General features: G+C 49.7%; 1 protein-coding gene across 1 annotated transcript; it reads right to left on the bottom strand.

Moving 5' to 3' along the window:
* Window positions 1–850: 850 nt before the first annotated feature.
* Window positions 851–4,472, bottom strand: LOC143363667 (uncharacterized; the record flags this gene model as incomplete). Its single annotated transcript, XM_076804225.1, has 3 exons — window positions 851–898; window positions 963–4,070; window positions 4,291–4,472. Coding segments are annotated over 3 exons (3,338 nt in total), but the record flags the coding sequence as incomplete, so codon positions are not given.
* Window positions 4,473–12,574: the final 8,102 nt, after the last annotated feature.

Below are 12,574 nucleotides of genomic sequence, written 5' to 3'. Positions count from 1 at the left end.
TTGGCGCGTCGACATGTGACACACGCATGTATCACTTGTCGTACCGCATTTCTGCCGCTAGGAATCCAATACATTTGCCTCAACGAATGAAGTGTTGCTTGAATTCCGCTATGAAAATTTTTTTGGTGATACTGCTCAATGATTAATTTCGTTACATGATGTCCTTTTGGTAATAACAGAGGGTGTTTTTTCGAATAAGACAAGCTAGCATGAGCTAATCGTCCTCCTACTCTCAATAAACCGTCTTTATCGATAAATGGATTTAATGGAGCTAACTCATTATTGGCGGTCTTTTGTGTCGTTATTGCATGGATTTCTTTGGCAAAATTTTCGTGTTGTGTTAATTTGATTATGCGTCTGATTGCGTTCTGTAGTTCGTCTGTCGTAAGTATACTTGGGTCATGATTTTTGCGTATCGTATTCTTTGAAAATCTTAGACAGTATGCTGTTACTCGTATCAATTTAGTAAAGGATGAGAATTGACGTAATATGTCGAAGTCTGTTTTTCGTGTTGTAAAAACTTGTAGGGGACGCATTTCCGGCATTTCAGTTACTTTTAGAATTGTTACCGGCCATTTGCTATTTTCGTATATTAGCCATGACGGCCCTCTTTGCCACAATTTATTTTTCATGTATTCTTCTGTCGTTAGTCCGCGAGACACCACATCTGCTGGGTTTTCACCCGACGGAATGTGTCGCCATTCATGCTGGTTTGTTATACTTTGTATTTCTGCTACCCGATGTGATACAAATGTTTTTAACTCGTGTGGTGAAGCCTTTAACCAGTTGAGTACAATTGTTGAGTCTGTCCAAAATGTTATCTTTTCAAATTGTAGGTGTTGCAGACTGTTCATGATGGTTTTGTAAAGTTTGGATAATAGATATGCGGCACATAATTCTAATCGTGGTAAGGTTTGCGTTTTAAGAGGCGCTACTCGCGACTTGGCGCACAACAGTTGTACTTGCACTTTGTTGTTGGTTTTCGACCTCATGTAAATACATGCACCGTAGGCTTGTTCGCTAGCATCGCAGAATCCATGTAACTGCAATGACTGGTAATCGCTGATGACTACTCTACGTGTTATCTTGATTGTTTTTATGTATGTTAAATCTCTACAATAATTTACCCATTTCGTATGGAGTTCTTCCGATACCGATTCGTCCCAATTCAATTTTGATGCCCACAGTTCCTGCATGATCATTTTTGCCCGTATTATTATGGGCGCCAATAGTCCTAAGGGGTCAAAAAGTTGCGCTACTTGTGACAATATTGTTCGTTTTGTGATCCGTTTAGTATTATTAAAATCTTTGACTGCGTATGATATCGTGTCTTCTCTCGCGTTCCACCGTATGCCTAAAGCGTTGACCGTGTTCTCTAGATCTAGTTTTAGATGCGTCTCTTCCAACTTATCTTGTCGGATATCGAGTAATTCGGGCGCGTTTGATGCCCATTGTCGAAGTTTAAATCCCCCTTTCTGACAAAGTTCCGTGATCTCTTCGCGAATTGTTACTGCTTCCTCAATTGTTTTAGCGCCAGTCAGTAAATCGTCGACATAAAAATCCTTGCGGAGTATTCGCGATGCTATTGGATACGTCAAAGTTTCGTCTGCTGCTAATTGGTGCAATGTACGAATTGCTAAAAATGGTGCGCACGATGTCCCGTATGTAACCGTGTTTAATCTGTAAGTTCTTATTGGTTGATCTGTAGATTCCCGCCACAAGATCTTCTGAAAATTGCGATCGTCTGAGTGTACTCGTATTTGTCGGTACATTTTTGTAATGTCTGCGGTTAGTACATAGATGTGTGATCTGAATCGGACTAATAACGAGAATAGGTCGTCTTGTATAGTGGGTCCTACCATGAGTATTTTATTTAACGATATGGCTGCTGAAGTTTTACAAGACGCATCAAATACGACGCGAAGTTTCGTGGTTACACTATTGTCCTTTATTACCCCGTGGTGCGGCAGGTAGTACCCTTCCTCTCTCACCGGGGAATCTACTACCGACATGTGTCCTAATTTAATATATTCCCGCAAAAATTCAGTGTATTCGGACTTTAATTGCTCGTTTCTGTCAAGTGATCGTTCTAAACTATGAAATCGTTTTAGTGCAATGTGATATGACTCTCCTAGATTCGTGGGATTTTCTTTGAATGGTAGGCGTACGGTGTAAATACCTGACTGTGGATCGCGTGTCGTGTTTGACTGATAGTGGGTTTCGCAATGTTTTTCTTCCCGTGATAGTACCGGCGTTTGTGGACCGTCTTCAACTTCCCAAAATTTTACTATCTGATTATGAATAGCGTCTAGCGTCAAGTTGCAAATTCGATTTTTAGTGTTGTTTTGGTTGGGTAAAGACCCTGTTACCACCCATCCTAATCTGGTCTTTTGTAACGTGACCGCTGTGTTGTCTAGGGTAAATTGCCCGACCGCGAGCAGCTTGTAAAATATCTCGGCACCGATCAGTCCATCGATTTTGGCAGTTTTATAGAACGTGGGATCCGCTAATTGTACGTTTGCTGGTATTTGTAATTCTTCGGCGCGTATTGATCGCGTGGGTATTGATCCACTGATTTGGGGCACTACCAATAAATTTAAACGCGTAGAAAAGGCGTTTATTCGTGACTGAATTATTGTGTTTACTGATGTTTTTATTGTTGACACTACTTGATTGATTCCGACTACTGGTGTGTCAACTTTGTTGCGAGGAAGTTCGAGTTTTGCGGCTAGTCTCTCTGTGATAAAATGAGTCTGTGATCCCGAATCTAATAGCACCCGACATGTGTGATATTTTCCCTGATTATCCGCAATTTTAATCAACGCGGTCGATAACAATACTTCCGAAGGAATATTAATCGAATTTAATGAGGTTTTTGGAGATTGTATGGCCTGATTCGAATTCTGTGTGTCTATGTGTAATATTGTATGATGTTTTCCACGGCATTTTTTGCATGTTCTGGTGTGGCAATCTTTCGTAAAGTGATTCGATCTAAGGCAATTGTGGCAGAGTCCTGCCTTCCGTACTATTTCAATTCGATGATTTACATCCGTGTCACTAAGCTTCGAACAATATTGTGTAAAATGAGCGCCCTGACACAAATGGCATACGGCTGTTACTTTACTTGGGTATGCGATTGTTGGTTTCGGCTGATTGAACCAATGCTGTGTTGGTCGTTGGTTATATGAATTCTGCGGTGCTAACGTTCTGTGCATCGGTTGTTGGGGTTTTTTTTGTATATCGGGTTGCAGATCTTCTAATACCCTAAATCTGTTTTGTAAAAATTCCAAAAGTTCGTTGACTGACGGAAACGCTTTCCCTTGGGTGTGTTCCTTCCACCTTTGTTTTGTCTGTTCGTCTAGTTTGGAAGTTATCGCGTACACCGGGAAGGCTTCTAAGAATGGTTGATTCATTGCTTCTAATGCGCGGTAGTGTTTTGTGGCTTCGTCTATAAGATCGCCCAGAGAATTTGGATTCGACCGCCCGCATTGAGGTAGCTCAAATAACGCCTTGATTCTATTATTCACGATTGCAGTGGGATTATTATAATGACGTTCTAAGATGTCCCACGCAATCGAATAATTAGCTGCGGTAGTTTCTAGGGATTCTATCTTTTCTGCTGCCTTTCCCGTCAGGCACGAACGCAAGTATGATAATTTTTGCCCGTCCCGAAATCGAGGGTTGTCGTGTATCGATGTTTTAAAGGCATCGCTAAAGGTTGGCCATGCGGCATATGACCCATGAAATTTCGGAAGGTGTAACGTAGGTAGCTTTACATTTGCTTCTATTGCGTTAACCGTCTCAGCATCGAATAAGTGAGATAACAGATCGGATGTTCGGTTCTCTGCGCTGTTGATTACGGGTTCGGTTACGGGTTTTGCTACTGCTTGCGACGCGTTGTCGATGATCGTTTGCGCCTTTCCTACTATTTCGTAATAACTGTCCGCAAATTCTATCCGTTCGTTTATCCGCGTCTCGAATGTATTTCCGTCAGCGATCATTTCTAGTTGATCCTGCACGGCTTCGAATGTCTTGAACTCGTCGTGTATCTTCGCGATTCGCGTTTTCCACTGATTTAAGCATAATTTTTCGATCTCGCTTTCAGTTACAAACTTACGGAATGACGTTAGATTTCGCTTTATGACTGCTCGTTTTTTAATTAATTCGGTTTCGCTTAGTCCGACGAGATGCGACATGACGATTAGATGTGTATAACAACGTTTGCAAAATACAGTATATGGACGCGATGTGATCTATTGGTGACTTACTGCTGTCACTGCTTCGTTGAACCTGGTTGTTGAGGGATTGTTGATAGCTCCAGATGGGATGACCTTGGATGCTGTCGTTGTTGCTGCTTCGGCGTTGTGGTGAAGGTATGTCGTTGATCTCAGTGCGCTTCCTCTGTGGCGATGATCCTGATGACCAATAATCGGCTGCGATCGGCGGATGTGGCGCTCCAGACGTCACTGAATCTGCTCGATGCGTTGCGGATGTTGTACTCCAGTACAATTGATTCTCCCTCAGGTTTTGACGTGTTGTTTTCAATGGATCAAGCTTTTCGTTAGCTAATAATCCGGCTCGAAGGACCAAATTTATGTATACGAAGGTCACGATGTAGGAGTTTCGTTGCCTTCTCTCAATATGTATTTTAATAATATTGAGCACCTTGGAATAATAATGAATGTAACACCGTTGACTATATACAACTTTATTACACTTTGTACATGGATGAAGTTCGCGATATCTGGTTGTTGTAGAGAGTTCGTCTCGTCTAGTCGCGTTTTCGATTTGTTCTGTTCTGTCTTGTCGTGTCCTGTCCATCGTCAGTTTGGTTTTTTCGTGATTGGAGGAATTTGGATTTAGGTGGGAAAATATGGCGTTTCGTAATTGGTCGTGGGTGCATTGGGAGGAGTTTTTGAGTTGTTGAGAGTGGGAGACAGTCAGGAAATTCCTTGGTTTTGTCTTCGTTCGCCAATAGCGTGATTTATGGTACAAGTTCCGTTCGTCGTTTCGTTCGGTCGCACGTGCTGTCCGTCTGTCGGGATTGGGGTTGTCGAATTGCAGTGGTCATAAATTAGTTTTCTCGGTTCTGGTATTTTGCTGATTCGCACGTGTTTTTTAGGGTACATCCCTTTCAGGTATGTCCCTTTATCGCAACGGTCGAACGGTACGGTACGGTCGATCTTCGGTGTTGCCGTCGCAACATCCTCTATCATATCCTATTCTCTATCGTCTCCTGTCCTCTATTCTATCAAATCCCCTATCTTATCCTCTATCGTGTCCTGTCCTCTATCCTATCCCATACCCTATCCTATCCTCTATCCTATCGTATCCTCTATAATATCGTAACCTCTATCATATTCTATCCTCTATCCTATAATATATCCTATCCTCTATCCTATCCAATCTCTATCGTCCCCTGTCCTCTATCCTAGCAAATCCCCTATCTTATCCTCTATCGTCACCTGCCCTCTATCCTATCCAATCCCCTATCTTATCTTCTATCGTCTCCTGTCCTCTATCCTATCCAATCCCCAACCTATTCTCTATCCTATCCTATCCTCTATCCTATAATATCATCTATCCTATCCAATCTCTATCGTCCCCTGTCCTCTATCCTAGCAAATCCCCTAACTTATCCTCTATCGTCACCTGCCCTCTATCCTATCCAATCCCCTATCTTATCTTCTATCGTCTCCTGTCCTCTATCCTATCCAATCCCCAACCTATCCTCTATCCAATCCTATCCTCTATCCTATCCTATCCTCAATCCTATCCTAGCCTATGCTCTTTCCTATTCTATACTCTATCCTATCCTATCCTCTATCCTATCCTATCCTCTATCCTATCCTATCCTCTATCCTATCCTATCCTCTATCCTATCCTATCCTCTATCCTAGCATATCCTCTATCCTATCCTATCCTCTATCCTTTCCTATCCTCCATCCTATCCTGTCCTGTATCCTCTCCTATCCTATATACTAACCAATCGTCTATCCTATCCTCTATCCTATCCTATCGTCCATCGTCTCCTATCCTCTATCCTATCCAATCCCCTACCCTATCCTCTATCCTATCCTATCCTCTATCCTATCCAATCCTACATCCTATCCTATCCTCCATCGTCTCCAATCCTCTATCCTATCCAATCCCCTATCCTATCCTCTATCCGATCCTATCCTCTATCCTATCCTATCCTCTATAATATCGTATCCTCTATCATATTCTATCCTCTTGCCTGTAATATCATCTATTCTATCCTATTCTCTATCCTATCCTATCCTCTATCCTATACTATCCTCCATCGTCTCCAATCCTCTATCCTATCCAATCCCCTATCCTATCCTCTATCCGATCCTATCCTCTATCCTATCCTATCCTCTATAATATCGTATCCTTTATCATATCCTATCCTCTTGCCTATAATATCATCTATCCTATCCTATTCTCTATCCTATCCTATCCTCTATCCTATCCTCTATCCTATCCTCTATCATATCCAATCCCCTTTCCAATCCTCTATCCTATCGTATCCTCTATAATATCGTATCCTCTATCATATTCTATCCTCTATCCTATAATATCATCTATCCTATCCTATCCTCTATCCTATCCTATCCTCAATCCTATCCTGTCCTGTATCCTCTCCTATCCTATATACTAACCAATCCTCTATCCTATCCTCTATCCTATCCTATCCTGTATCCTATAGTATCGTCCATCGTCTCCTATCCTCTATCCTATCCAATCCCCTACCCTATCCTCTATCCTATCCTATCCTCTATCCTATCCAATCCTACATCCTATCCTATCCTCCATCGTCTCCCATCCTCTATCCTATCCAATCCCCCATCCTATCATCTATCCTAACCTATCCTCTATCCTCTAATACCATCTATCCCATCCAATCTCTATCGTCCCCTGTCCTCTACCCTAGCAAATCCCCTATCTTATCCTCTATCGTCTCCTGCCCTCTATCCTATCCTATCCTCTATCCTATCCTATCCTCTATCCTATCCTATCCTCTATCCTATCCTATCCTCTATTCTATCCTATCCTCTATCCTATCCTATCCTCTATCATATCCTATCCTCTATCCTATCCTATCCTCAATCCTATCATATCCTCTATCCTCTCCTATCCTTTATACTAACCAATCCTCTATCCTATCCTCTATCCTATCCTATACTCTATCCTATCCTATCCTCTATCCTATCCTATCCTCTATCCTATCCTATCCTCTATCATATCCCATCCTCTATCCTATCCTATCCTCAATCCTATCATATCCTCTATCCTATCCTCTATCCTATCCTATCCTCTATCCTATCCTATACTCCATCGTCTCCTATCCTCTATCCTATCCAATCCCCTACCCTATCCTCTATCCTATCCTATCCTCTATCCTATCCAATCCTACATCCTATCCTATCCTCCATCGTCTCCTATCCTCTATCCTATCCAATCCCCTATCCTATCCTCTATCCGATCCTATCCTCTATCCTATCCTATCCTCTATAATATCGTATCCTATATCATAATCTATCCTCTTTCCTATAATATCATCTATCCTATCATATCCTCTATCCTATACTATCCTCTATCGTCTCCTGTCCTCTATCCTATCCAATCCCCTATCCTATCCTCTGTACTATCCTATCCGATATTCTATCCTATCCTATCCTCAATCCTATCCTATCCTATGCTCTTTCCTATTCTATACTCTATCCTATCCTATCCTCTATCCTATCCTATCCTCTATCCTATCCTATCCTCTATCCTATCCTATCCTCTATCCTATCCTATCCTCTATCCTAGCATATCCTCTATCCTATCCTATCCTCTATCCTTTCCTATCCTCCATCCTATCCTGTCCTGTATCCTCTCCTATCCTATATACTAACCAATCGTCTATCCTATCCTCTATCCTATCCTATCGTCCATCGTCTCCTATCCTCTATCCTATCCAATCCCCTACCCTATCCTCTATCCTATCCTATCCTCTATCCTATCCAATCCTACATCCTATCCTATCCTCCATCGTCTCCAATCCTCTATCCTATCCAATCCCCTATCCTATCCTCTATCCGATCCTATCCTCTATCCTATCCTATCCTCTATAATATCGTATCCTCTATCATATTCTATCCTCTTGCCTGTAATATCATCTATTCTATCCTATTCTCTATCCTATCCTATCCTCTATCCTATACTATCCTCCATCGTCTCCAATCCTCTATCCTATCCAATCCCCTATCCTATCCTCTATCCGATCCTATCCTCTATCCTATCCTATCCTCTATAATATCGTATCCTTTATCATATCCTATCCTCTTGCCTATAATATCATCTATCCTATCCTATTCTCTATCCTATCCTATCCTCTATCCTATCCTCTATCCTATCCTCTATCATATCCAATCCCCTTTCCAATCCTCTATCCTATCGTATCCTCTATAATATCGTATCCTCTATCATATTCTATCCTCTATCCTATAATATCATCTATCCTATCCTATCCTCTATCCTATCCTATCCTCAATCCTATCCTGTCCTGTATCCTCTCCTATCCTATATACTAACCAATCCTCTATCCTATCCTCTATCCTATCCTATCCTGTATCCTATAGTATCGTCCATCGTCTCCTATCCTCTATCCTATCCAATCCCCTACCCTATCCTCTATCCTATCCTATCCTCTATCCTATCCAATCCTACATCCTATCCTATCCTCCATCGTCTCCCATCCTCTATCCTATCCATTTTTTTTTTTTTTTTTTTTTTTTTTTTTTTTTTTTTTTCCGAGGAGGTAATCACTATTACGGATACCCGACCCCTCCCGGGGGGGAGTGGGCCGGGTTATGTGGGACTCCTCGGCTGGTGGGTGCAATGCCGAGTATACCCACTAACTCCTCCCCGTCCGTCCCTAGGCTCCTGGGGGCACCCGTGGTCCGCGCGCGCATGTCTATCCGGTGTGCCCCCGCCTTAGCATTCCTCCCTGGGTGGGGGACGCGGCCTCCACCCTATCCTACTCTATCCGAAGGCGCCACGCAACGGACGACGTGAAGCCTTCCCCCCCATTTAGGCCGCCCGATGGACGTCCGGGCCCCCGCCCAAGACGTCCGACGGCCTCCGGGGACGCCATTGGCAACCGAGTATAAGGAGACCGTCGGTCCCCCGCCTCGAGATCACCAAGGGCGCCCCCGCCCGCGTTAAGGACGCCGCAACGGAGGCACGCCCCCGGGGCGTGCCCTGCGTCTCCTTCTCCCACCCCTTCGGCCGGGATCGTGATTTCGCTCACGACCCCGTTCCGCAGCCTCCTTCTGCAGCATTACCTGCTCACAGAAGGAGGCGAACCCTCTCCACGCCCCCTCGCTGCCCGCTGCCGCCGAGACGACAGCCGGAAGCGAGAGGTCATGGCCCACTGCGCGCCGCAGAGCACGGCGCTCACCCGCCCACGCTGGACACTCCTCCAGAGTGTGCTGCGCCGTGTCCCGCGACTCGCCGCAGTGGTGACACGCCTCCTCGGCCTCCCGCCCGATGCGACACAGGTACACACCGAAGCAACCGTGCCCGGTCATCACCTGCGTCACTCGGTAGGAGACCCTATGCCCCATCCATCCCCTGTTCCACCGGTCGAACACGGGGAGGATGGCCCGAACGGCCCGCCTCCCTCCTTCCTCCGTCCCGTGAAGGCTTTCGCGCCATTCCCGGGCGGCGGCCCGCCGAGCGCGGCCCCTGTACTCCGCCACATCGAGCGCCACCTGATCCGGAGCCATCCCCCTCCGCTGGAGGTCCCTGGCGTACCCGTGTACGTCCGACAACACGCGGGCCTCCAGCTCGAGGGGGATAAGCCCCGACATCACCATCGCCGTCGCGTAAGAGATGGTGCGATACCCCCGCACGATGCCAATGGCCAGCCTGCGCTCGATTCGGCGCAGCAGTGCTCGCACACCGCTACGCCCCCCGGCCAAGACATCGTACGCCCACACAGGGGCTCCGTACAGGACTAAAACCCGCACCACCACCGCGAACAGGCGACGCACCCGTCCACAGGGTCCCCCGAGGTTCGGGAGAAGACGACCGAGCGCAGCGGTCGCCCTCTCCGCCCGGGGCACTAGCGACTCGATGTGGCGGCAGAAACGCCACAGGCCGTCGAGCTCGAGTCCCAGGTACCGCATCTGGAACCCGACCTCGACCGCTCCCCCCCCCCACGGCGATCCAGCACTGGGGAGGCGCCGCCAGCCGGGCCCGGTGGTAAAACCACATGGCCCTGGTCTTAGCGACGGACACCTCTAGGCCCAGAGACCGGATCGCGCGTACCGCGCGCCACGCGCCGCGCTCCGCCAGGCAGACGGCCTCCTTCGTATACCTCCCGGTGGCAAGCACCAACGTGTCGTCGGCGTAACACGTTAGGCTGACACCGGGAGGCATCCCCTCCCGCAGGACGCTGTCGTACGCGAGGTTCCACAGCAACGGGCCCAACACCGAGCCCTGTGGAACCCCCCGCACGACGCTCCTGCGAATCATCCCGTACCGGCCAGGATATTCTATGCTCCTGTCGGAGAGATAGTCCCCGATCACCCTCCTAAGGTACGGAGGCACCTGGTGGAAGACCAGGGCCTCCGAAATTCTATCCCAGGGGACGGTGTTGAACGCGTTGGCGATATCCAAGGAGATCGCCAACGCAACACCGCCCCCCTCCGTACAGGCCCCCGAGAGAGCCCTCACCCGCCGAATTGCGTCGACGGTGGAGAGACCCCCCCGGAAGCCGAACTGCGCCTCGCTCAGATCGGGGACTCCTCCCCCCGACAGGTGCCGGACGAGGCGCCCAACGAGAACGCGCTCGAACAACTTCCCCGCCTCGTCCAGCAAGCAAATTGGCCGGTACCCGGAGGGCGAGTCCCGGGACTTGCCCGCCTTTGGAAGGAGGACCAGCCTGCCCGACTTCCATAGTGGGGGGAACACTCCCTCCCTCAGACAACTGTTGAACAGCCGCCTGAGTTCGGGAGCGAGCCCCCCCTCCAATGCCAAGACCAACGCGCGGCCCGACACCCCGTCAGGACCCGGGGCCTTGCGGCCCACCCGACGGGCCCTGGTCACCGCCTCCCCGAGCTCGCCGGCCGACACCTCCCACTCCGCGGACCAGGAGAGAGGCTCCTGGCCCGGATGGAGGCGGTGTCGCTGTCCCCCCTCACGCGGGAAGAGAGACGTCACCACCTCCTCGAGTAAGGGAGGGTCCATCGATTCCGTCAGTGGGGGGGCCCACGCGCGCAGCTTGCTCATTACAAGCTTATACGGGCGCCCCCACGGATCCGCGTCCACCGTGCCGACGAGCTCCGACCACGCGTCCGCCTTGGCCTTCGCGATGGCCCTCCGGAGAGTCCCGAGCGCGGCTCGGTACTCCCCGTGGAGCCTCGCCTCCTCGTCGTCGCGCCTCCTGCGCGCTCGGCCATACTGGCGCCGCGCGGCATTGCAGGCACGCCGAAGCTCTGCAATGCCCGCGGACCACCAGTATGCCGCCCTTCTATGGTCGGACCGGCTCCGGGGCACCGCGGTGTCGCACACCGCCGTCATCACCTCCCGGAGCCGCTCCGCCCCGCGCGCCGGTGCCCCCCCAGCCGGCTGGGGCCCCCCCCACGTTACCGCGGCGACAGCGGCCCGGAACAGGTCCTCGTCCGCCCTGCTCCACGCCCATCGCGGCCGTCGGTCCACCTGGCCGTGCCGGGAATCCCGCGCGTAGAGGGCGGCGGGCCACACGTCCATGACTATGGGCGTGTGGTCAGAGGCCAGCTCTAGTTCTTCCGCCACCCTCCATCCCGACACTCGGCGCACGGCCGACGGCGTCCCCCATGTCAGATCGACAATAGAGACACCCTGCGGCCGCACGCACGTCGGCGTGGATCCCCGGTTAATCAACCGGAGATCCAGGCCGGACGCCCAGTCTAACACCTCGCTTCCCCTAGTGGTCGTCCTGGGACTCCCCCACGATACCGCGTGGGCATTGAAGTCTCCCAGGACGAGAACCGGACGGGCGCTGCACCGCGCGATGCAGCTACTCAGCCCGCCCAGGAACCCCCGAAAATGATCGAGGCCACGGTTCGGCGAGATATAAACTCCGACGACCGCGATGTCCCCCCACCGCACCGCCACGAATCCCTCGCCTCTCTCCAGAAGGGAGATCGACGGGGACCCGCGGCGGCCCTCCGCCACTATGGCGACGGAGCCGGCCTCGTCCCCCACCCAGAAGGGGTGATCGGGAACGGAGTACGGCTCCGCCGCCACTGCCAACCCAGTCCCCCGCTCGCGCACGGCCTGGACAAACAAGTCCTGGGCCGCACGCGAGTGGTTGAGGTTCGCCTGCAGAACCGGAATAGGCCTGAAAACAGCCTACCCTGACATTTGCTCTGCAGGCTCCCCCCCCTGGTGGGACTGGGCCCCCGGTGTAGTCGGCTGCTGCTGCGCGGGTGCAGCCGCCGACTTTTCCCCTCTTCCCTTCACCGCCGTGCGACCCCTCCTCGGAGCCGGGGCACACGCTTTGGCCCCGAACCTGTGGTTCGAGGGCCTCCCCAGA

The sequence above is a fragment of the Halictus rubicundus genome, unplaced genomic scaffold (assembly GCF_050948215.1).
Source record: "Halictus rubicundus isolate RS-2024b unplaced genomic scaffold, iyHalRubi1_principal scaffold0088, whole genome shotgun sequence".
Taxonomy (NCBI): domain Eukaryota; kingdom Metazoa; phylum Arthropoda; class Insecta; order Hymenoptera; family Halictidae; genus Halictus; species Halictus rubicundus.
This window is presented reverse-complemented; position numbering and strand designations above follow the sequence as displayed.